The sequence below is a fragment of the Crassostrea angulata genome, chromosome 2 (genome assembly GCF_025612915.1).
Source record: "Crassostrea angulata isolate pt1a10 chromosome 2, ASM2561291v2, whole genome shotgun sequence".
Classification (NCBI taxonomy): Eukaryota; Metazoa; Mollusca; class Bivalvia; order Ostreida; family Ostreidae; genus Magallana; species Magallana angulata.
In genome coordinates, this window is record NC_069112.1 from 38,594,038 (window position 1) to 38,619,026 (window position 24,989).

General features: G+C 32.5%; 1 protein-coding gene and 1 pseudogene across 1 annotated transcript; one reads left to right on the forward strand and one right to left on the reverse strand.

Moving 5' to 3' along the window:
* Positions 1-1,492: 1,492 nt before the first annotated feature.
* LOC128170653 (platelet endothelial aggregation receptor 1-like) lies at positions 1,493-14,471 on the reverse strand. The gene is made up of 11 exons (XM_052836424.1): positions 14,351-14,471; positions 13,124-13,214; positions 11,133-11,360; positions 10,721-10,978; positions 6,401-6,538; positions 5,933-6,070; positions 4,474-4,602; positions 4,000-4,137; positions 2,979-3,113; positions 2,195-2,291; positions 1,493-2,061 (listed from the first exon to the last, which is right to left on the reverse strand). The coding sequence occupies exons 2-11, from the start codon at positions 13,182-13,184 to the stop codon at positions 1,929-1,931; spliced, it is 1,455 nt and encodes a 484-aa protein (XP_052692384.1). The 5' UTR covers positions 13,185-13,214; positions 14,351-14,471; the 3' UTR covers positions 1,493-1,928.
* A 4,905-nt stretch (positions 14,472-19,376) lies between these two features.
* LOC128174302 (uncharacterized) lies at positions 19,377-21,872 on the forward strand (annotated as a pseudogene).
* The last annotated feature ends 3,117 nt before the right edge of the window (positions 21,873-24,989 follow it).

The following is a 24,989-nucleotide window of genomic DNA, read 5'->3' on the forward strand; positions in this document are numbered from 1 at the left end:
CTGACATAGCGATAATAGATAAGAGATAAATGTATTAAATTTTGTAAAATAAACTAATCTCTATTTTTAATTGCATTTAAAACATGATAAATTTGATCTTAAATAAAAGTTCTGTACCTCATTCTTTCATAATCTGAAGATAGACACACTGTTAAACCACTTATAATCAGTGTTACACCACTGACACAAAAATGGCATGTAGATGTTTTTTTTTACATGAATTCACTCATTTTTTGATGTTATATTTTATATTATTGGCATCCACACACTTTTATCCACCTTGTACCGAGTTCGAACTTTCTTTGGCTCATCAATCTCACAAACAACATCGTCAATACTATACCGGCTCATATCAATCATACATTTTGGATTATATAATTGAAATTTCTCCAATTTTCTCCAAAATCTATGCATACAACTCATATACACTTCCTCTTTGTTTATATATGTTTTTTGAAGCTCAGCTAGCATTTGTTACCTTTTAGCATTTGAAAGATTTTAGTATAACATAATAGGGAACGTGAAATGTCAGTGAAATAACATCTCTTATAATACACTATAAGTCAATAAAAATTTTTATTTCTTAATAAAAAATAAAATGTGGATTATTTCATTTCTTTATTAGAATAAATTTGTTTTTACTTCTATTTTTTAATCAAGTATTTAAATGGGTAAAACATAATTAGAGCATACAAAGTTTCAATGGTGTTTCAAATAATGTCAATGGTGTAACAGGTCTCATTTTCCAGATTAAGAAAACACAACTGCAATTAAATAGTCAAGCTTTCTTTATTGTGACAGTGTCTAACTTGCAAAATTGATAAATAGAAATTGTTCAAAATGCTCAAAATATAAATGAAATGGAAGAAAACGTAAAATAATTAAATAATATCATGTGGTGTAACAGTTTTATCAGTGGTGTAACAACAATTTTTTCGTTACACCACTGACCGTTATACCACTGATGTATATGTAGCAGTATGACCCAAGAGAATAAATACTACACAAAGCTACATAGCCTATGTTATAATGTGATTAACATTCATCATTTATGTGAAAAACTTTTCTGTTCTATCATAATAGAAAACCTTAAATAGCACGTTATCCCACTGACACAGTTTACATTGTATTTTTCTGAGCATACTAATATTTTCTGCCATATTTTTTATTACAATGATGTCATCACTGATACATTTATCTTTTTAGTAGCAGGGAATGATGTCACTATGATCTGAGGGATTCCAATTGTAGTACAATATTATTTACTTGATGTATTTTAAGATATTTTTATTTAATTTGCCTTGTAACACCAATGACAAAAAATTTTTGTACAAGCATATATCTCATCAAATTCATTGTTTTTAAAAGAGAAATTGTTAAGGAGCATAGCAGAAATTAATATATGAATGTTGTTTTGAAAATTAACGTTGATGTTTGGAATAAAACATCAATATTATTGAAGATAGTGTAGGTTAAAGACGTTTGAAAAATTTAATGACAACATAAATTCACTGAAATCTCATAACAAATAATATTTTTTTTATACTTTAAGCAGTAAAATTGTCAATTTATTTGTTCAACAATATAGGTTTAAGTTTCTAAAATCCAATGGTACTGTATATATTCCCCAGAGCATTATTTTCCCCCCTTGAAATTGACACTGGCGCAAAAGGCTGCATATTTTGATAATGACCCATATACATACAGAAGCTGGGTTAGCGTTTTTCAGTACTATCAGTACTTTGATTAACAGTTTATCAACTGATGAAAAATAATTGAAAGTACTAGATAAGGCAAGATATAAAAACAAAAATATTCCCGAAACTAAATGATATACAAGATATTTACAAAATAAAATAGAGAATGTTTGATTCTTTCTTTCTAATGTAAGAATAATTGACAAAAAGATAGGAACGATCTACTATCATTTACTGAGCTGTATCGTACATTTGCATGTCCCTTAGCTCCTCACAATTAACATATCCTCTAGAAACATCTGGAAGGTTGGCATCACATGATTCTTGATGATCGTATGGTTGATGCTGTGTTAGCTGTCTCTTCCTGTCATTTAAGATTTATAAAAAAACCCCAAAAAAAACATGGTATGAAGCAGGGTGTATTTCATATTACGTTAAACATAATTTCAGATTAACGTGTAAAAAATGCACAAGTATTGAGAAAAAGGAATACATACCGTATCATTATATTATAACCAATTAGAATTCCAATGACAGTAAGAGAGAGACAAAAGGCGCCGAGAAGACTGTAGAACTTGATGTTATTTATGAAGTCTGCAAATTTTGAAACTGATATTTGACTACATTTATGAAAACAGTTCTACGTGATATTTTTCAGTTTATGGAACCGATATAATAATGGCAAAAGATATCAGTAAATCGTTATGACAATCATTTTTGTCCAGGCTAATAGGTTTGCTATTGTATAACTTAAATAAATATCATTATTTGTTATATTCAGTAGTATATTGTTCTATATAGACGAACAGTCAATAATTGTTATATTAACTCGTCCGAAAAATATTGACCGGTCAATATATTTTTTTTTATATTGACCGGTTAGTAACAATTTTTGGATAATATTCCCTCTATTTTAAGTAATCGCTTCTGATTTGCTTATTCGTTAACGGTGACTTAAATAGATTACAGGAAAACAAGATGACGTCATAATAGGCAATCAGTCAGGGCAAGTAAACACCAAACGCAATGCGACAGTTTGCTATAATAATTGATATAAGTTTCGCGAATTACTGTGAAGTAAAATCAGATAGAACATCTGTAACCTAATTCCTACGAGCGGCAGAATATAACCAGCTATTGATATCACTGTTTGATGCCGAATATATTTTGGAAATTGTCGTTCGTCCCTCGGGGGCTATTATAATTAATGTTGCCCACAACCCCAGTCAATATTTGTATAATGTTGTTTCTATATTGTTCAACGAAATATAAAAGCAATACCAGTTTCACATCGTTGGCCTTTGTATCCCTGTTTACAAACATGACAGATGCCGGACTCCATGTGACACTCCTGACAATTGACATCTGGACAGGGGATGCTACAGTTGGATCCGAAATATCCTTTTGGAGAACATCCTAGAAAATTCATAATGCTGCTCAAAATAATAAAGTTGACAAAGGTTGTTTTGCCTATATTTGATAGAATTATCTTTGTTATGTGTGTAGAAAGCATACACTTTGAAATATATTCTTGTCGTTAGATTATCTGTATTAAAACAACTGTATACATGTATGTACGTATATGATATCCATGTTTGCATGGTCGTTTGATTCATTGAGACGGTTGTATGTATTGTTAAAGGATCTCTTCAATAAAATCAAATTGTAACTGGTTTATATAAGACACATGAATTGAATGTAACATATATATAAACAATAAGTTGCACTGGTCGCATTGCAAAAAACTGAACAACGTTTAAAGGGGCATGGCCACGATTATGGTCAACAATCATTTTTCGATTTTAATGTTTACAATGCTTCAGTAAGGCATTTTTAATAGACAACCAATATTTGAGTGTCATTTGTTGAGTTATAAGTGAGTTACAGGGCTTTGCTATGTAAGCATAGCTTTTGTTTACATTTTGAAGCCTTTGATTACATTTTGAATGTTGAAGTGAAAATTCCAGTTTTAGACCAAAAATGAATGTGTTAATCATTAGAAACTGTTTATTCATGCCTAAAGTGAATAATTAGATAGACAAATCAGATTAAACTGATTTTTTACTGGTACATTACATAATCAGTAAACAAAAGTAGGGCACAAGCCTTGTTTACACGACAATGAATTGTGAGCCCTGTATCTTGCTGAACACTCAAAGACTGACACTCAAATTTTATTTGATCATTAGAAATACATTCCTACAGCATAGAAACAGAAAAATAAAATTTGACCAAAATCGTGACCATGCCCTTTTAAGACAATCCTTAAATAAAACACAGCGTTGGTAGAAAATATATATACCGTAAAGTTCACTGCAAAAATATCCCTTCCATCCCAAGAGACAACCAGAATCACACAAACCATTGACGTTGTTGCATCCATTACATGTTTCAATACATGTATGGGTACAGTTTTTCCCAAAGAATCCTCGTCCGCAAGCTGTTTGACATAAACATATATCAAATTTCATCTACCTATCTATCGATCGATCGTTTTATCTATCTATCTATCTATCTATCCATCTATCTATCTATCTATCTATCTATCTATCTATCTATCTATCTATCTATCTATCTATCTATCTATCTATCTATCTATCTATCTTTCTAGCTATATCTATCTATCTATCCATCTATCTATCTATCTATCTATCTATCTATCTATCTATCTATCTATCTATCTCTATTTATCTTTCTATCTATTCATCCATTCATTCATTCATCCTTTTAAGAGATATATTCATGAAATAAATAACAATATGAATGATTTACTCACGCGTTTTACACATTTCTCCCAAGTATCCAGCATCACACGCAGTTAAGCAGGAACCATTTGCATTTGAACACATATGACAGTTACCACATGTGCCTCTGCATTCCAGTCCATACGAACCTAACGTACATGCTGTTGAAAAATCTACATATATTAATACCCTGATAAAATTAAAAAGAAAACGATATAGGTCTATAACTTATTTATATCAAATACGAGACGTACATATTGTAAAATGTCGAATTAAATAATAAATAAATGTTATATCAAATTTGATATGAGAATTGACATGGTACGTTGTACAAAGCAGCCGTTCACATATGCTGACAAATATACATGACTAAGGGCAGTGAACTTAAGTCAATTCAACTCTTCAAGAGTTCATTGTAAGAGGGGTCGGAGTGTGTGGGATGTGTATTTTTGTTCGATTTATGTTTCTTTATACTAAGACAAAAACAAAGACTAAATACAGTTGCATCACTAAATGGTATATAAATGACCCATCATGACCCATGTGGGTTGAAACTTCAACCCACACTTCCCTGCGAATGTGTTCGGGATGTTTTCTTTATCGTTACTAAGCATGTATGTAATCCAGAGGTGCTCGAATGAAAGTTCACGAGACTTCCCCGAGATTTGTTCAGTTCCTGTGAATATTGAGGGGTATAAGTGTTCAGATAATAATCTCAAAATAGTAAGTGATGGTCGTTTTCATATCATACCCACTTTGATTTATGTTAAAATATAAAACTCTATTGAAATATATGCCTTATTTCATCATCTAGCGGTTATTTAAACGAACAGATGATATTCAGAAAAGACTTATCATTCGTGTTTAACCACTCTACACGTGGTTGAACATGTAAACGTTACGTGGATTGATAAAACCATAGCCATGTTTAAAGCTTTTGAGGTTCATTACCATGCTTTTTTAAGAAAAAAAAGAATGGGTGTCTGTTTTGTATAAAAAACTTAGTATATCGAGCAATTTTCAAATAGCATTCTGCATAAAATAGAATAGTCTGTTTCACTTTTTTTTTTATTACTAGGTCAGGTGCGGATCGAAATTTAATCCGTAGAGGAGATTGCTTTTAATTGTTGCAATAGAAGGAAAACCCTATATTTTCTATTGACACATTTATCTCTAGAACTCATTTTATCCACCAAGTAATGAATATAAAGTTTAAAATCAATAAACGTTTAGATTTTATATTTGACTACAAGTATCTAGATTTTAGAAAATTGACTATTAACAGGTGGCAAGACTTTTACTGCAAAACTGAAAGGGTCTAATAAAACCACGTGGTCTAAATTTAAATGACAATAACAACGCAAGGGGGCACAACGCATGGCAATACAAAGTAATTACTGGTAACAATAAAATCCATCAGAACACCGATCCATTGATCTATTAAACATTGAAACATATCCATATACCTGATTCTATGGAAGATTCACTCACGTGTTTTACACAAATTCCCATGATAACCCGCGACGCATCCAGTTAAGCACGTTCCGTTAGAAAGTGAACACTTGTAAACATCAAGACAGTTGCCGCATTTTTCTTTGCAATCGATACCATATGATCCTGTGCTACAAGCTGTTGAAATATTATTAGACATTTTTTTGTATTTTCAATAAACTGTATACAGGGCTATTTCGCCCCATGTTATTCTCGTCCTTCTTCAATTGCAAACGGTTTCGCCCCGTCTTAAATTCGCCCATTGGTTGCTGTATTTAAAAAGAGATGATATGGTACATTGGAATTCGCCCAGGCTTAAATTCGCCCGTTTACAACGTGGGCGAGAGGGGCGAAAACAAAATGGGGCGAATATTTTCCTGTATACAGTAACTACATCAGAAAAATATCATGATAGACTTTCTTGAGAAGTATTGTGTAAATTCCTGATTGTGTGATTCAATTCCTCACGTGATTTGCACAAGTATCCATGAAAGCCATCTTTACATCCTCCTAGGCACGTCCCATTAGTATTTAAACACTTGCTAATATCACGACAGTTACCGCAAGTTTCCTTACATTCGAATCCATATGTACCTACAGCACAAGCTGTTGAAAAATATAAATATACACTGTATATTCTTTTACCTGTAAATGTAGAAAAAATAGACCTCATGCACTAAAGCAATTTACGAGCATAATCAATGTCGTCCTAAAACAATAACATTGACAGCATTGTTTAATTATTCACTACTGTGTCTGCTAAAAGTTACTCCATTGTGCAAATAATGTAAGCAAATAACTAGGGAATAAACAAGAGGCCCGTGGGGCCACATCGCTCACCTGAGCAAAAATGACTTTAAATGGGCGTTCAAAAAATATTGTGTGCAACATGGCCCATTGGTTGTATTAGTATTCGATTAGTACACTTATTTGTGCATACGCGTAATCTTTGACATTGTACCTTTATGGAACACTAATTTTACCGAGACTAAGAAAATCCTACGCAAGATATATAACTAAACTTTTGGTAGGGGTACATTGTTAACATCCAATTCCCTATATGTTCGCCCCCCCCCCACACTCACTTTATAAAGGGATCAAAATGTATGAGCATATACATGTAGGTACATTTTTTTCCACAACTACTAATAGTTATTGTATTTTTTTAAAAATATATGTTAATAGTTGTTGTATTTTATTTAAAAATTCCTATAGATGTGAAAAAGAAAATTGTACCTAAATGCGCTCAATTCTTCAAATTAAAAACATTCCAATATCTAATTTGTCTTTCCCATTATAATCAAACGAGTGTTGTTTACCTGTCGTAAACTCGTGTGACTTTTATAACCTTACTCACACTTAATTGATGAATACGCCGGAATGAAAAATGTTGTCAGGTGATATGCTAAAGTGTTACAAAAGTCAATATATTGACAGGTATATCACTGTTTTACTAAGGCCCACCCATTATTTCCATCTTTATTAAAAAAAACAACAAATGGCTTCAAACCAGGATGATTTTCTGCTGTAATATTTTCTTTGGAATAGCGATAATGCCTTTATCCCCGTAGCAGAAATGTGTCAGAACTATAAAAACTGTTTTGACGGTGTCATTATTATTTACTCGTGTCTGGAAAAAACTATCAAAATTAATGTTGATGTCATATTATTCATTGTATAAAAAGGGGGCCCAGAGAGTAGTTAAAGCATATCATCCATTAATTTTTTGTACAAGTATTTAAAGTTTAGCGAGACATTTCTAATGATCAACAAAAAATTCAGCGTCAATCATAGAATTATAAGCAAGATACAGAGCTCACAATTCTGCTAGGTTTGAGTCATATTCTGTTCACATGATTTTATTACATTCAGCTTAAGATTTTTTACTTGGTATTTCCTATTCAGCATTTAAAATGGAAAACTTGAAAAAGAATGGCATCATATCTGTGTAAAAACATAGAATTGTGAGCAAAGCTGTTTCTTGCTTATAATTCAAAGCTTAACACCCAAACATGGTTAGTAAATAGAAATTGTAAGAAAAAAAAAACCAAACATAAGAAACATGCACAATTACAAATATAGAGCGCAATTTATTTTTCAAAAAGATTCATATATATATATATATATATATATATATATATATATATATATATATATATATATATATATATATATATATATATATATATATATATATATATATACCTACATATTTTCATCAGCTATAATAAACTCTTTTTAAACTGAATAAACTCGAGAAAACGCTGAGCATCTCAACAAAACACATTGCATTAATCAACCATTACGCAAAAGATCATACCAAAATACCGATAAAATGAATTATATTTTAGTACTTTGTATACATCAGATTGTGCGGATGTTAACTGCCAACTGTCTGATTTACCGAAGTATCTGATTTGATACGTAAAAATACACAATATACTGGCGAAAGTTCCCAGGTTACAAAGCATAAATAATGAAAACGAAACGAAAATCAAAACAAGCCAACACCGCCGTCATATGTAAAAACAGTGAACGCATAGAAATATTTAACCTCAGTTTACTTCACAAAATCGGCACCGATGTATTTTGCATGTTTCAAAGATTCCCTTTGCACGCGAACTGTTGCAAAACAAAAAAAATTATCTTTGTGAGATCGACCCCCTTATCATACGTCATGGCTGCTTTAAACAAAGAACCTCGTTTTAGAAGTATGGAATTAAATATGAATTATTAAGTTTTTTTTAATAAGTCTACAAACCCGTAAAATGTCGACCCGGGTTTGCTTACCCATTTTACCAACTTGGAAATTAACTACTGTGGTTTCATTAATATTCAAGGGTATCAATTTTCGTGGATAAAGTGAAAATCACAGTTTCAAGGATACGTAAATTCGTGGCCATTGGTCTTATCAATACAAAATTTTATTAGAAATTGCACTTCAATGAACATTTAATTTCGTGGATCAACTGAATAACGAAATCCACGAAAATTGGTATTCAACGAATATTGATGAAACCACAGTATCGTCAATATATTCCAAAATACGTTGTCTATCAATATTTACAGCGAATACATATATACCGGTCTGTAACATATCCTGAAATCTTCAATGACATTGGTTAATTAATATCGACATAAATTGAAAAATCTCAATCTGCCCCGGCTTTTATTTTGTCCCGGTCCGGGTTTGCCTAACCAATTTAACCAAGACTCGTATGGAATACTGAACCCAAAGCTATCAACTGATTGAAACACGTCTTTACTTTATTATTATTTTCGTAATTACTCAGTTTTGAAACAAAATGAGCCAATAATTTTTGCAATTTATATTTTCCTTCCCATAAGGATTGTTCAGCTAAATTACGTTAAATTTGACCCAGTAGTTTGTGAGGAGAAGATTTTTTTTTAAAAGCACCCCCTTTTCCTACATTTTCGATGTTTTCTCCGCATTTAATTAAGATTGGTCCTCCATATCTGCAATTTATATTTCCATAAGGACGTCTTGTGCCAAATTTGGTTGAAATTGGCCAAGCGATTTTGGGGACGTTAAAAATGTAAAAAGTTTACAGACGTACATACAGGCAGACAGAACAACGGACGACGGACAAAATGTGATCAGAATAGCTCACTTGAGCTTTCAGCTCAGGTGAGCCAATAAAATGTAGCATGGGCCGATTGAAAACAGTGGGCTTATCCCATTCAAAATGGAAACTCTTCTTATGGTTTTTTTTTTTATAGGTGTAGAACTAGTTAAGAAAACATGTGCATAAACTAAATGGATTCAAAGTGATTTACACATTTAATTAAAGAGCCGCATGTACGTTAAAGCCTTTTTTTTATTTAAAGAAAAAAGTTAAGATTCTTTATAAAACAACAAAGAAATAAACGTCATGTCGGCCCGTAGTAAATAAGGACAAATCATACGCATGCTAATTTTGTTAAACTTATTAGTAAAAAAGTGCATATAAAATAAATTAGTAATGATTGTTAATTACATATTCAAATGATGAAACTAAAATATTTTTTAAATATTTATTGAGGGGGTGGGGGGGGGGTTATGACACGTTATGCTAGATTGCTTTCAACTCTAAACAAAAAAAAAGTATTTTAAAATTGACTTTAAATAAAAAAAGACAATTTTTTTGATTTTTGGGAGTTGATTTTAATAAACTCTCCTATGCAGTTACTCTGGCAAACCGAAAGTGAAACAGTGTTTGGACCTAAGCACAAATCATCGCCGCTGATAAGATTTTGTTCTTGAAAATAATAGAAAAATTCGATTTAACGTATGCTGAAGCATTCTTTTGAAGGAAACTTATCTCTAAACACTTTGAAAATAGTCAGATTTTATATAATACGAACATGCAATTTAGATATTTTTGTAGTCTCATGTGTTCCTACGCCAGAGTGTAATAAAGTCTCGTTCAACCAGACGCTCGGCTGTCTCCGCAAATCTCCGACAAGCAGAGAGGCTCTCTTGCTTGTCGGAGATTTACGGAGACAGCCGAGCGTCCGGTTGAACGAGACTAGAGTTCGATGTCAATAGTGCTTGGACCCATACGATTTTTAGAATTGTTTCGATTACAAAGAACCCATATGGACAAGCTAACAAATATATCAATTAAAAAGTTAGTGTAGTTGTATGTTTGTTTGTCTGTCTCTCTCTGTCTCTTCTTTATGTCTCTCTCTGTCTGTCTGTCTCTCTTTCTTTTCGTTTCTGTCTGTCTGTCTCTGTCTCTTTCTCTCTCTCTGTATTTGTTTGTTAAATTGGTGCTAAAAACATACATAAAACTTCCATCTCACAAAGCTCGTTGTAAGCATAGGTAGAATAACCATCAGGATAAGGAGGATGCGTCCTATTGTTGTAGTATATAACGTATCTTCCGCTTTCCTGGTTTGGGCATATAATGTTCATCGGGTTAGGTATTGTTTCTATTGTGAAGTTTCTGTCCATGAAGCAAAGAATTCCATCGTATTTGTCAGTGGTGTTTGATACGTACACCGAGAATCCCAAAAATCTTGAGGCATACGCGTTGATCATATCTAATGAAAACCCCCACTTAAAATCAAACATGAATAGAGAGAAAGTAAACTGCTTTTATTATATATTGTGCATAAAATGAGTAACAAAATAATAGAAAGAAACTAATTAATTATTCACGAATGTACTAGAATTAGAATATCTAAATAAAAGTACCCGAATATATATGTTCCGCTCTATAATATATAACAATATGATGGATTATGTGTATTCTTCCAAGGTCCACCCGCCACTCTGCGGTTGATTTTCCATTGCCTGATATCACACATTGTCCTCCAGTAGCAGTCAGGTCTGAATAGAGACCGTCTACAGCACGCACTGCTCCCCATTCTTTAATATGGTAGGGAGACTGCTGCCATGTTGATTTATTTAATCCAATGTTTTCTGTTTTAAAAATAAATAATCGTGTTATTTTTTATTCCGCTATATATTGTTGATTTGATGTACATGTTTCAGATAGTTTTGAGACAGTATTACTTTTGAAATCACAGGAAATTGCGTGACTATGATAAGGATACCTCTCCCATGCTGATTTATTGAACCCAACGTTTTCTGTTTGTAGACAAAGTGTCTTTTCTATTAGCGAAATATATATTTCTGATAAGACACAAGTCAAGTTTTAATTACTGTTCAACATTTTTAGTTTCGAAATCACAAAGAACAATAAAATGGTATTTTTTACATGCTAAACTGTATCTCACCCGTGCATAATAGATTGAGTTAGATCAAAATGATGTTAAAGGGGAGGATAATTAAAGTATTACCATGCCTTTTCTACCACCTTTCTCTTTGAAATATTTTTTAAAATAAAATAAATTTTACGAGCAATTGTCATGGACGATAGCTCTCTCCCCCCCCCTCCCTTAGATTTGATGATATGACATCCTCCCTCCCCTGTACTTTATGTCATACGGTTATAAATGCCAATCTTGGATATTGTATCAAGAAGATGGGTGAATAAGGCGTGTAAAATGCCCATATGAGGAATGATCTGATAGTGCAAAATTAAAATATCATTAAATCTGATACTTTAAAAAAAAAATAATTTAAAACACTGTATGTTTAACTGAACATGGATTTGTAACCGTTCAGTATTTTAAATACTTGCAATAGGTTGATTTAAACTGACGTATGCGTGTCAAAACCTCAAAATAGAAAAAGTTTTAGAACTTAAATGCCTTTTCTTTTATAGAGTGGGTCTGAGCTCCATATTTTAGTCATAGTGTTGATGCGGTTTAATGGAATTTAAACCGATTTTAATCGGAAAAAATGTGGAGAGATGACCCAATATACTTTAAAAATGTCATTTTTTAGCCCGACAATTGAACGTCTTAGAAAAAAAATACAAGTCCGTAAATTCGTGACCAACGTCTCATATAGCAATTAAATGAAGCAATTTGATGTGAATGAAATGGCTCAGTAGCTAGAGCACCAAACATTAGGTAATTTTATAGAACTTGGGTTTTTAGATTGTGGGTTTGATACCACCAAACCTTAAGGATTAATTATTAATTCTTATCTTTTTTTTAATATTTCAAACTGAATAAAGTTATGAATTTCCCTTTTGTAAACTTGTATTATAATATATCAAATGTATTTAATTGAAAAAATGTTAACTTTGAAATTGTATTTTATGACTAAACCAAATGGGCAGTTGTGCCATCTTATTCCCCCATCTTCAAAATTTGACTGTTTGTAAGAATTAAAGACTAACAAGTGATGAAAACATTTTATGGGTGTGACACGACTCCCCTGCATGTACTTCTTGCATTTTGAATCAAGAAAGATCCCGATCTAAAAAAAAAATGATTTCAAGTTACCTACCCCCTCCCTCACCCCCCACACTCGCATATCTAAAACTGATTGATGCTCTTTATTAAAGAAACCGCTGATGCCCTGTCCATGATGTATACCTACTGCCCATGCATATTTAAGATTTGGGTTTCTATGGTAATTCAGAAAGTATAACTGAATGGTATTGTGTTATCCTGAATGTTGGTTTAACAGTTTTAATATTTATGCAACTTTTCCCGATCAAGACAAAAACAAAGAAAAAAGAAAGCATTGGTTTGACAGTGACTATGTATTTATAAAATCACAATTTCGTTAACCATAAATATTTGTGTGAATATTACAAATATTCCTACCGTATGTTACACCCTGGCAGAATAAAACGCTAAAAGTAATGTAAAACTGTGTGACACCCATGGGGGTAATGCAACCATTGAGTATATGTACCTGAAAGTAAAAATATTTAAACAATACAACACTTCCTTAGCGAATTTGAACGGAAGTTATAGCTTGAAAGATTAAAAAACATAGCCCATGAAAAGAGAAGTGGTCATGATTTCATCTAAATGCTACTAAAGGGATAAAACCATGCCAATAAATGAGTAAAATTTGTTTGACAGGTCTAAAACCTTGAGTGAATGGCATACTGTAGGTTTGACATTCTTCATTTCATGTAGAGAGTACTTTTCATTCATACCTAATTGACTGAATGGTAAATTGTTCAATCCTACCCACCCCATCCCCCGTTTTAAAGCAACGTTATTTTATTTTTAATGGTCAGCAAACATTTGAATGTCGGTTATAAAGTTTCAATCATTTTAAATATAAGGTTATCGTCGGTTTTCTGTTCGTCCGTCTGTCAATGTTTTTCTGTTGAATTCTATGGCGAAAATAAACCTAATTTGCAACATTAACAATGGCTTATATTCAAATGTATTCAAATATTGGTTAAGGCCCTTTTAAGTAATCTGTTCATAAGAAAACTATTTATTTTAGATTGATCGTTTGCTCTAAGTAAATAATTGGATCAATAAAAGTTAAAGAATAATATGGACAATCAAGCTTTTTCGTATTATCGTCGCAAAAGACTACAATTATCTTTGCATGTTTTTAGACTGAAAGAAGCTATGTTATCGTTAAATTGAACAATGGTTAAAATATCCCTTACATGCAAACATAGTTATAACATTTTGTCACCTTTCCAGACCCTTCATTAAACATTAATTCTGCTTAGTGTCAGTGTCACATGAACCATGATATCATACTAATGAGATTTATGTAAAAAACTTATTATGCTTCGGTACAAACCCCTTAAATCAAAATGCCTCGACATGGTGGATGTTGGTGTATATCTTTCACGTCCCAATTTTAAAATTATTGTTACTTTGTATTTAGTTTTACATTTGAGAAATTTAATCGATCATTTTAAATGAAGACAATATTCATGCTTACATGTAGCTTCGAATCTGGCTAACCTGTCTTATATACCTGTAGTTTTTTTTTTTTTTTAAATAATTCTTTATTCTTTAATAATGCAGAAATATTGCAGTTAATTGTACTAGTTTAAATAAGAAAATACTCACAGTTAATGACTATGAACGTCCACCGTTTATTCAATTTGCGATGCGAATTTAAACATTTTGAAAACGGAACTGGAATGAATTTGCTACAACTTTAAACGGTGTGGGGTAATCAAGAATCAAAATTAAGTGTTTAAGATTATTTATTTTTCCTTTGTAACGCATAAATTTCCGTGACTGGGCTTTTCTGCGGATATAATAAGCGTTCATATGTCAGAAATGAAAAACAGAGTGTGAAGGACGTTCAATAATTTTCCGATTTTGAATATAACCATCGACCAATAAAGCGTTGTATGCAAATAATCTAAACAATAAAAATTAGAGATTACTAATTACCGTGCAAATATTAATCGATTGTCAGGCATATTCAACATAATGCAAAATATTTAATCAGATTATGTTAATTACACGTATGAAATATTAGTTCGTTTAGTCAAGAAAAAAATGGTTTTGGTTTACTTTATGCATTATACGAACAAGTTAAGCACACAAATTGTTCTAAAACCGTCCGGTATGTAACGTCCGATTTTCTTAATTGGCATGGTTAATTGTGATTATGTAAAATTAACTAAAATCTCAAAGTACATTCCTTCAGAAAACTGCATTCAGTTGTATATTTTTAATCATAATTGTTCATCATTTTTTGTAAACGTTTTCTTAAATGTTTGCACAAAATTGTTATAATTATTTTAGTTGTTGACCCACTTATTAACAATTACAAATCAAACTAACAATATGACCAAAACAATTAATGTAATGTCTTGTAAATGGACGTTTGTATCTTACTTAAGCCGATTAGCGACGTACCGAAGTGTAAACGACGTAAAAAAGTGATACACATTAACATTAAGAGGAAGTTTATAATTAACGTTATAAGATTTGTTTTTTTTTTTTACATTTTAATGAGGACACAGGGAACTAATTCTAAATAAATTAAGCACGTGCAATCAATTTAAGCAAGGATAATTTTCCTGTTTTTTTAACCTAACTCTACGTTGACTATATCATTTTGTTATACTTCAGTTAATATATTCTATGTAAAATGATACATGATATTCTATCTAACCATGAAATAGTTTCCTTGATATCTGTCCATGCTAAATAGCCATTAATAAGGTATATAATATGTTTTATCATATACTTACAAAATGGTGATTTTGCAATTGTTGAGCCTGTCTTATTTTTTATTGTTACAGATAAAACTGTCCCTTCATTGGGTCCCTGTCCTTTAACAAGGTAATTTGTATGCTCTTGATCTACGTAATCTTAAACTTAAACTTGGTTTCAAGCAACATATCATTTATTTGACAACTAACTCTTATCACAATACGTATATAGATTAAATATGGAACTTATATAATCTAAAGCGCTGCAACAATGTAGAAATCAAACCATTTCAACTTGCCGAACTTTTGTACTTAATCTGTATTACTGGATGCTCTTGACGCGTTATAGTGTTTTGTGCACAGAAACTTCAATATTAATTTTATTCCTGAAATGAAAATACTTCACATTGGCTTAAGTTCTTAAAATAAAAAAAAATAGATAACCATAACAAATATTATATGTTGGAACTAAGTAGAAAAATACTACCTTAGCTCATTGATTTTTAAAGTTATCTGCGCCATTAGCGAGGTTAAGGAAAATACTGGGTAGAGAGATGCATATAGTTTACGCACAATTACATTCAAATGTTTTCTTTCGTATCAAATGCATGTGTAGTTGACCTAATGATTGAGTAATAAAACAATCTTTACAATCTCCCCACAACCATCAGAACATACAGATTCAAAGACGATAATGCAAGCTTAGATAGTTGAGGAGGTGACAAACATTGCGGTTGACAATTAGGATCATTAACATTAGGATAATTTGTTACAACTGCAAGTAAACGGGGCACACAACTATGTGAAAATTGAAAACAAAAACCAGTGCTAAAGAAGTAGAAGGATTCTTTTGTTAAACTGACTCTCATGATAGATTTTTGAGTTAGTTTTAGCGGTGTGTACAGTGCTGTGTAAGTTTATATGGTAGATAAGTTACGGATGATGGAAAAGGTAATATCTTACATTATCAACCAGGATATACTCTGGTTTATCTAATGGATAAAAGTGATATTCTTTTTCATTGTAAAAGTATATGGAAATGGATTATATCACAATTAAGAGTATATCTTAACCTATGTTAATATACATATCTATGAATACGTTATATCCCGTAATTACTTCTTTTAAGTATCATTGAAGTGTCGTCTGTATAACTAAAATAATTATTGAAAAAAAAAACCACTTATCGGACAGATAATACTTTAGAAAATCCGGATTTTGAAGCAATGACAAGAAATCAATTAACATTGACAAGTTTAAAGAAAACACATTTCCTGGTCAGGTTACTTTTAATACAGCCTACGGAAATAGTTACACGCTCACGAATGATGGCACGTGCTTGACAAAACAACTTGACAGCACATACAATGACCCTCCATCCCTAAAGTTTAAATGAACAATACACTTAGACAGTACAGCTAGTATATACAGGTTCTAAAACTTCATTTTGTAAAGCAGCTAAAACATATTAAATTCATTTATAAGTTTCTGAATTAAAATCTCTGATTCGATTTTATGGATGATAATTATTCGTTCCGAGATATTCGTGCACGATCTTTTTAATGAATGTAAAGTAAACATATTCCTGCTACTTAGTTCTCCATTACCTTTATTTGTTAAATATGCAATGTGTGAACTGTATGAACAGAAAAGAATACGCTAGTAGAAAAAGAGATATTGATATCTACGATATATTGGTAATATGTGAAATTGAGACGACATTATTCCGTAGCGCATTGTACATTTATTACAGGATCATTTCTATTTTTTTTTCTGAAAGGAAACTATTAGTTTTCATACTTGTAATCATATTGAATCTTATACTTGAATCAAAATAGCTTTATTTTGAAAACAATTGATATACACTAATGCATTCACTACAAAAAATACTATAATGAATCTATGAGTATTTTTATTGCATTGATTTAGGGTTGTAAGGCACCACGGGTGTTAACAACCAGATGTTACACGAGAGATGAAAATATGATTTAAACGATTTTGTTGCACAACAAGGAATACAGTGTTATCACATTTGAGTGAAGCCTCACTCTAGAGTTCTCAAACCTAATGATTGTCACGAAATGATGATAAAAAATTGGTTTATAAAACAAAAGTATTATAGTCTGTCCCAAGTTATTAGTCCCCTACCGGTTTCACCGGAGGGGAGGGGAGTACTATAGCTTTCCTTTGCGTCCGTCAGTCCGTCCGTCTGTCAGTCCGTCTGTCCGTCCGTCCGTCTGTCTGTCCCACTTCAGTTTTCCATACTTTTTTTCTTTATGCATTTTGAGGAATAATATGAAACTTGCTGAGCAGCTTCAAAATGTTAAACTACAGATCAAGTTTACACTTTTGTAGCGTCTGATTGACATATTTTTTTTATATTTCAATTTTTAATGTTCGGGTTCGTTATCCGGTTCGGTGTGTATTAAATAAACGAGGCCAGTATGTAGTCAGTAATGATATCGTGCGTCACCTGTACCATTTCTAAAAAAAACAAATGAATTAAGTAAAATACTGTCAAGCATTGTGTTGTAAATTTAATCGGCAGGTTTTTTTTGTATTATTACAATAGGGTTCGTTGTCGGGTTGGGCTTTTAAACTGTTTGGTTTGATTCGGGGTACAGAAGACGATAAGAAATGATATTGTGCATAACAGTGCATTGTTTTCACAAATTTTTACCAGCGAATACAGAATAGACTTGGCGAAATTACAGGAGATAAAATAAACAGTATTATTTTACTAATTTTGTATTCAATTTCTATATCAACGATATAGTTTTAATTTCCTCTGTTCTTTTATCTCTGATTAAAGCATGACATCTCGTTTACAATAGCTCTGAAATAGTTGTGTGCTTGGAAGCTTTCATAGAATAATACAAACCGGTAGGGGACGTGTATTGCTTATGCAATTCTCTCAGAATGCTTGTTGCTTCCATCAATTTTTGATGAGTTTTAATAAACATACACATACCTGTGACAGAAATACAATTGAAATCGATGAAAGGGAATATATCTAAGATATCTTCATTGAACAATTATCGCTTTTCTCTCTTAAAATTTCACAGGAACGAAAACAATTTTCTTACGGAGATTTGAAATTGGAAATGTTTACATCTTTTCTCAATTCGGAATACACTCGGAATACATCGCACAATTTTTTAACATTATCGTCCGGGCTTATTTATGGCTAATGCAATGCAAAATCTCCGTAAACTTTCAATTATTGGATGTGTATTGAAACCTGAAGCGGTAGAGGGAGCGTTTCAAAAGAAATAATCTGTACATTTTTCATATGAGTGGATGAACGTAGTTTGAGCACAAAGGTATTTATTTTTTTTTGAAATATCAAGCAAAACGTGGTGGAAGCAAAAACTCGGGACAGAGTATAACTGTAACGCACAGTAACACTCAGTTATAACGAACTCCTAGGGACCAAAACAATTATTTCGTTATATCCGTATAACGAATTCGTAATAATAACTATAGCGAATTCTTTAAAATAGACATGTTTTCTTTCACCAGAATACAATTTTTGCTGATTGAAGCTGAAAATGGAAATTCATTCTAATTTAGTACCTTTAATAATCAAATAGAATTAATAATTTTTGCGAAAATAAATTCACCCAAACTATTAATTTGAATAGACAGCTGTTTCACGATAAATTCCACGAATGCGCATAACTACTTCCGCAGGGCAACTGCTATATAGGTCACTATTTCTACTACAAAAGAACAGAAGTTCATACACATAAAATAAAGTAGTTTTAAGTGAAAGTGTGTTTGTTATTTATTTCAAAGTAATCATTGTATCCAAATTCCACTTTTTATGAGCAAACATACAAAGTATTACGCCATTGAAATTTAAAAGTAAGAGTTAACTTCGTGCAATACGGGCACTTCCTTGTTTATATACTTCATCGAAGATGGCTACCCGGGAGAATTCAAATGACCAAAAGAGGAAAAGAAAGGGTGCTCTGACTGATTTGCCCATCAAGTACCAGGCTACAACACTTAATGGTATTATTCCAGATATACCTGGTCATGAAAACCTCCCCCATTGCAGTTGGCGTCTTATTCTGCCATCCTTCCCAATTCCCTTCCCAAGATCTCCTTTCAACAAATCTACCATCACATGATTTAACGACGTACAGTTGATGGGAAAAAATTAATAACTACCAGGGCTTGGACGGGGCCATGATATTTCTCAAATTGTAGCTCTAAAGTAAGCAAATGAATCCCTGATTATAAAGTATAATTTTTTTTATTTTTCAAACTAGGGATTTACAATGATTATTTAAAATTATTTTAAAATATCAGTGTTATCATACACAGCAACCACATACTTTTAGTTCATAAAAATACATAACATTTTTTTTTCATAAGTTCATTTGCAAGCTTGCTCTACAAATTTTTAACATATTGTATTAATATGTCAGTTAAGACAAGTTAAACATTTTGTTATATCTGACCCTTAAAGAGGAACAATTTGTAGAATAGATGTGATATATTGCCTATTTGATAATCATTTATCAAATCATTTATTCTAGATTGATGATTCTGTTGAATACATTAGAGGATTTTGTCTTGCTTCAATAAAAAAGGCAAAATACAAAGTGTATATTTGCATCGAGGACAAACAAAATGTGTGTTTTGCCTACTGTGACTGCCCAATTGGGTAGGAGCTTTTTACCATTCAGCTGTTCTCTCAGAAAACATTTAAATTCCATAAAAATGTTCAATTTGATGCTTTCAAACCCTATCAAATCATTTAAATCAAGCATCCTGTAAAATACAGGCAATGCAGGAGTCTTGAGCGAATTTACTGGTGGATCGATTGAACAATGTGTATTTAATTTGATGAATAATTGGTTCAAGTAGAACATAAATATTAATGAGATGAAAAAATATATAATTATATGTTAATAATTTATATTATCATTACAGATTAGCCCGATCGTTCACCCGTATTGGTGGCCTCCTATTCCATTGGCACCATCTCCATTTACATGAGGTTTTGAAATCGGACAGTGCTACTTCGAAACAATGTATGTGGAACGTGCCGAGACCAATCAAGATTGACCCTAAGCCCCTCAAGGAGTGGAATTTTGCATAGCCAAAACTGCAAGAGAGTGGTAAGATTGAGCACAGGACCACAGATGGAAGAAATTTGGATTTTGATCCGAGTCATCCAACACAGAGAAAGTTCAATATATGCCACTCTCTTGAGCAGCTTAAATTGCTCAAGAGCATATTTCCCAATACTGGTCAGTTAACATACTCCAACATGATCTTAGTTTAAAATTTAATTGACTACACTATTAAGAAAAATACATTTATATCAACAACTGATAGGATCTTATAGGATGAACAATTTAAAAAAAACTAAAACTAAAACTCCTCTGAAAACATAACATAAATAAAATAAATGAATTCTTTTGAAAGGCATGGTTCACTTGTGGAATATTCCGGATGAAAGCCCAGTGTTTGAATCTGAAGTGGAGGTAGAGTCAACAGAGGATCCGATGGAAAAGGCTATGAAAGCTCTGATCCTGTCTGATGAGGACTGTAAGAATGTTTTGTTTACATGTAAATATAGAGTAAAAAAATGTAAAAGTAAAACTGAGAAGGATTATTCAATAACTTTTTTGTACAAAGTGCCCATGACAATATCAATCAACGAAAGCCTCAGCGCGTACATTGAGTAGAAAACAAGAGGACAGAGGGCATGCAGCCAGTGGAGAGACCTGCACAAGGGGAGAATAACCAGTTCCTTATTTGGCGCGGTTCTAAGCTCTGGAACAAACCATGTCTCCTTAGTGAACCAGATTGTAAATGGTTCTAATCTTGACATGTATATTTAAATAAGACTTAAAGGTATAAAAAAAATACTATAACTTTATAATTCTGATAAATAAAATGTCATACTAGGTACCAGACACTTCCTCCACTAGACCAGTGGGGAGTAAACAAGGAAGAGGAGGCTCTAAAGGACTACCTGACACTGCAAAATTCTGTGACTGATTTAACGACGGAGACATCTGGACTCACCATCTACCCAACCCATGCCTTTTTAGGAGCATCTAGTGATGGTCGGGTGAGTGATAAATTCATGCCCAGGGGAACCCTAAAGCACATTTATTGAACAAGTTTGTGAACTCTTTCAGGTACACGGGCTAGCAGGACTAGCTGGGTTCTGCTTGAAAATTACCAATGAAGGGCCTAGACTAAAGAGAAGTCATAAATATTATGACCAAACCCAAGGGAAAATGGAAATAATGGGATGTTTGTGGGGCGATTTTGTTGTATGGACAGCTGCCAGCCAAAGCAACTGCTTTGTTGTAAGAATTAACTTTGATGTTGAATTTCGTTCTGCCATGTTGCCAAAATAAGTTGAATTTTTTGTTAGTCACCTTTTACCCTTTTTTCATTTTAATCAAATATATGTAATTTAAATATTATTTAACTAAAGATAAATTTAATGAGTGAATGTAAAGAATGAGAGTGTTTTAGTAATAATATAATTGTATATGATTATAGATCACCTAGCTGTACTTGTGGACAGATTTATTTATCATACACAATACAACAATAAATATCCTAAGCGTCATTTCCACAAAAGGCATTGGAGTTCTTAATTGTTCCCAAATGTAGCCCATAATATAATATATCAGCTACCCCTAGATAATGGCGCCCACTTTGGGACTCCAAAGCGCCATTTAAAAAAAATTCCGTTAATTAATGTATGCCTGTTGTGATTTCCTATACCGCCAACATTTTCCATATATTTGTGCACATCGTGTTATCCTGTGTGTGAGGGTTTATTTGAAGCCTATGTAAAATATTCAGCTAGTGATTTGTGAAAAGAATTCAGCTAGCGACATGTGAAAGGTATTCACCTAGCGAGAGAATTTTCGCACAGAAACGGATACAATATTTATCCGGAAACTCATCACGCCACCGTGGCAATTTCTTATTTAGTGACTTCCGATTCGATGACGTCACAATCTAAATGGTTGCGCCCATGGTAATGTTTACGAAGTTCCAGTGAGCTCCTACGTTATCGCGATTCGTTATAGAGCGCATGCAATTAACTTGACATTTCTAGGATCCGAGGAATACTTAAACAGATACCTCCAGTGTGTTCATTTGTGACACATAATTGATTTGTTCAATTTCATTTGTATTGTTTTATATGTTTGTTGTATGTAAAGTTGTATGGTGTTAAAGTGAAACACTGGTAAGTGTGTTAAAACCGCGTAACATTTCAAAGTTTATTTGTAAAATCTCAAGACATTAAGACATCATTTGTCCTTGCTAACCGCTACTCTGCATGTTGTTCAGCTTTTTATACTAACCTTTGGCATAGCAGATTGACAGCGAGGAAATTCGAGCGGGAGTAAGAATGCAGATCAGTTTTTCTATCATTCCATTTTTTGTCATTTCATGAAATCACATCATCATTTACCATGCGCTGCGTAATGCTCATGACATATGATTAGATCGATATAATTCAGCAGAAATGATAATTACCTGTCATTTTTTTCAGACTGGTTCCTGATTATTTCTTAATGCTGACTTGGTATTTAGGAATGTGATACCAATGAGACTGTTGAAATGGTAATAATTTCATATGTTTGTATTTATAAGTGAAATTTATTTCATAGCTTAGAAAATATTGACATTTATTTATTTTGTTTATTTTCCTACAAGGTATCAAAGTATTCAGTATTAATCAGTGAATGATTTAATATTTCATCTGGTACAGAAAAAGTCGAACTGTTTTGCGTATTGTCGTGCGGTGTTTTCAACTCGAGCTACCGTAACCTTATTTCAAAAAATTATCCATCAGTTATCTTCAGCACATAGTGAGTATTGCATTTGTGTATATATCAATTGTTTATCTCTGTATTTTAACAACCCAATCATGGCCTCAGGTGGTGAAGAAGAAGGAAAAAAAGAGTTAGAAAAGAAGGTGTTAGATAAGAAAGAGTTAGAAAAGAAAGAGACAGATATCTCTAAGTACATTGACAAGGTCAATAAACATCCTGGTTACAAGGTGTTAACAGTAGAGGAGCATAATAAGTTATTCCAAGTGTCAAGTACTCCTAAGAAAGTAGAACCCCCTAAACCAAAACTTGCTTTAGGTTCTCCAATTAAAAACATAGGACCTAGAGTGCAAACTCTGTTAAACACATCGCGGGTACAACACCAAAGGTTGAACACTCAAGACCAATCCTGAGTATTCCCAGTCGTAATTTAAATACTACAAGTACCTGCGTAAACCCATTTAACCCCTCTAAATTACCTTTATTTAGTGGAACGGATGAGCCCCAGAAAGGTGAGGTACCTTATGAGGTGTAGATTTTGAATTAAAGTGTTTGAAAAAGAGTGGTCAATATCCTGAATGTACACTTCTTCAAGCAGTGAGAAATTCACTTAAGGGATAAGCTAGATCTATGTTGGTACAATTAGGTGAAGATGTTTGTTTGACAGATATCATTAATAAGTTGAATGGGTTCTTCCGAAGTGTTTCCACTAATGAGAATTTAATGCAAGCTTTTTATATCGATTATCAAAAAAATTAGAATCTATTGTTGTTTATGCATCAAGATTACAGGATACCAATTCTCTGGCTATTCAGTTTGGATTTATTGATCAAGTTGCAAAAGATGCGATGCTTAGAAATAACTTTTGGACAGGTCTCACTAGTCGAACTTTGAAAACTTCTCCTAGACATTTGTATGATTCTATTAAAGATTTTCAGCGGCGAATGCTGACACGGCAGAAAATGAAGATTGGAAAAAAGAATTGAAGGAATTAGTGTCCAAGATTGACAGGTTGGAACAGAATATTAATTCTCGGCAGTACAATTATCACGAGTTATCAAGGAAGTTAAATAACCTTCATTTGCACAGAACTTTTAGAGGTAGATATAGAGGTTTCAGGAGAGGCCAAGTTAGAGGATTCCAGGAAAACAATTACAGAGGTTAAGGCAATTTCAGAGGCAAATGTAATTCGGGCAGTGGTCAGATGACACAAAATGATCAGAGTCAAAGATCTCAAAGGTTTTAACCAAAAGAGTAACCTCTCATGTTGTAGGACGGACAGAAAAGGGTGATGTTTGTAGTCCTAACTCAGAAAACTTATTCGAAAGAATGGGTGGGCATTCTAATGATTGTGTGTTGTATATATGTGGTCAAAAGACAAATGCATTGATTGATACAGGTTCAATGGTGACTTGCATATCTAAATTTTTTTATGAATCACTAGAATATAAGCCTTTGATTAGAGATTTACAAGACTTTCAGCTCAATGTTTATGGTGCTTGAAGTAATGTACTTCCATTTTTAGGATACATAGAAGCTGAAGTTAGAATTCCCTGTCTGACAGAAAATCCTTTCTTTGCTCCAGTGTTGGTACGAAAGCTATCTAACAGTGACAGTAACTCAGGTGAAAATCAAAATGATTTTTTTATGAGATATGGTAAAATTAATAGCGGTGGGATATTGCACCTTAAAAAACAGTTTACGTTAGTT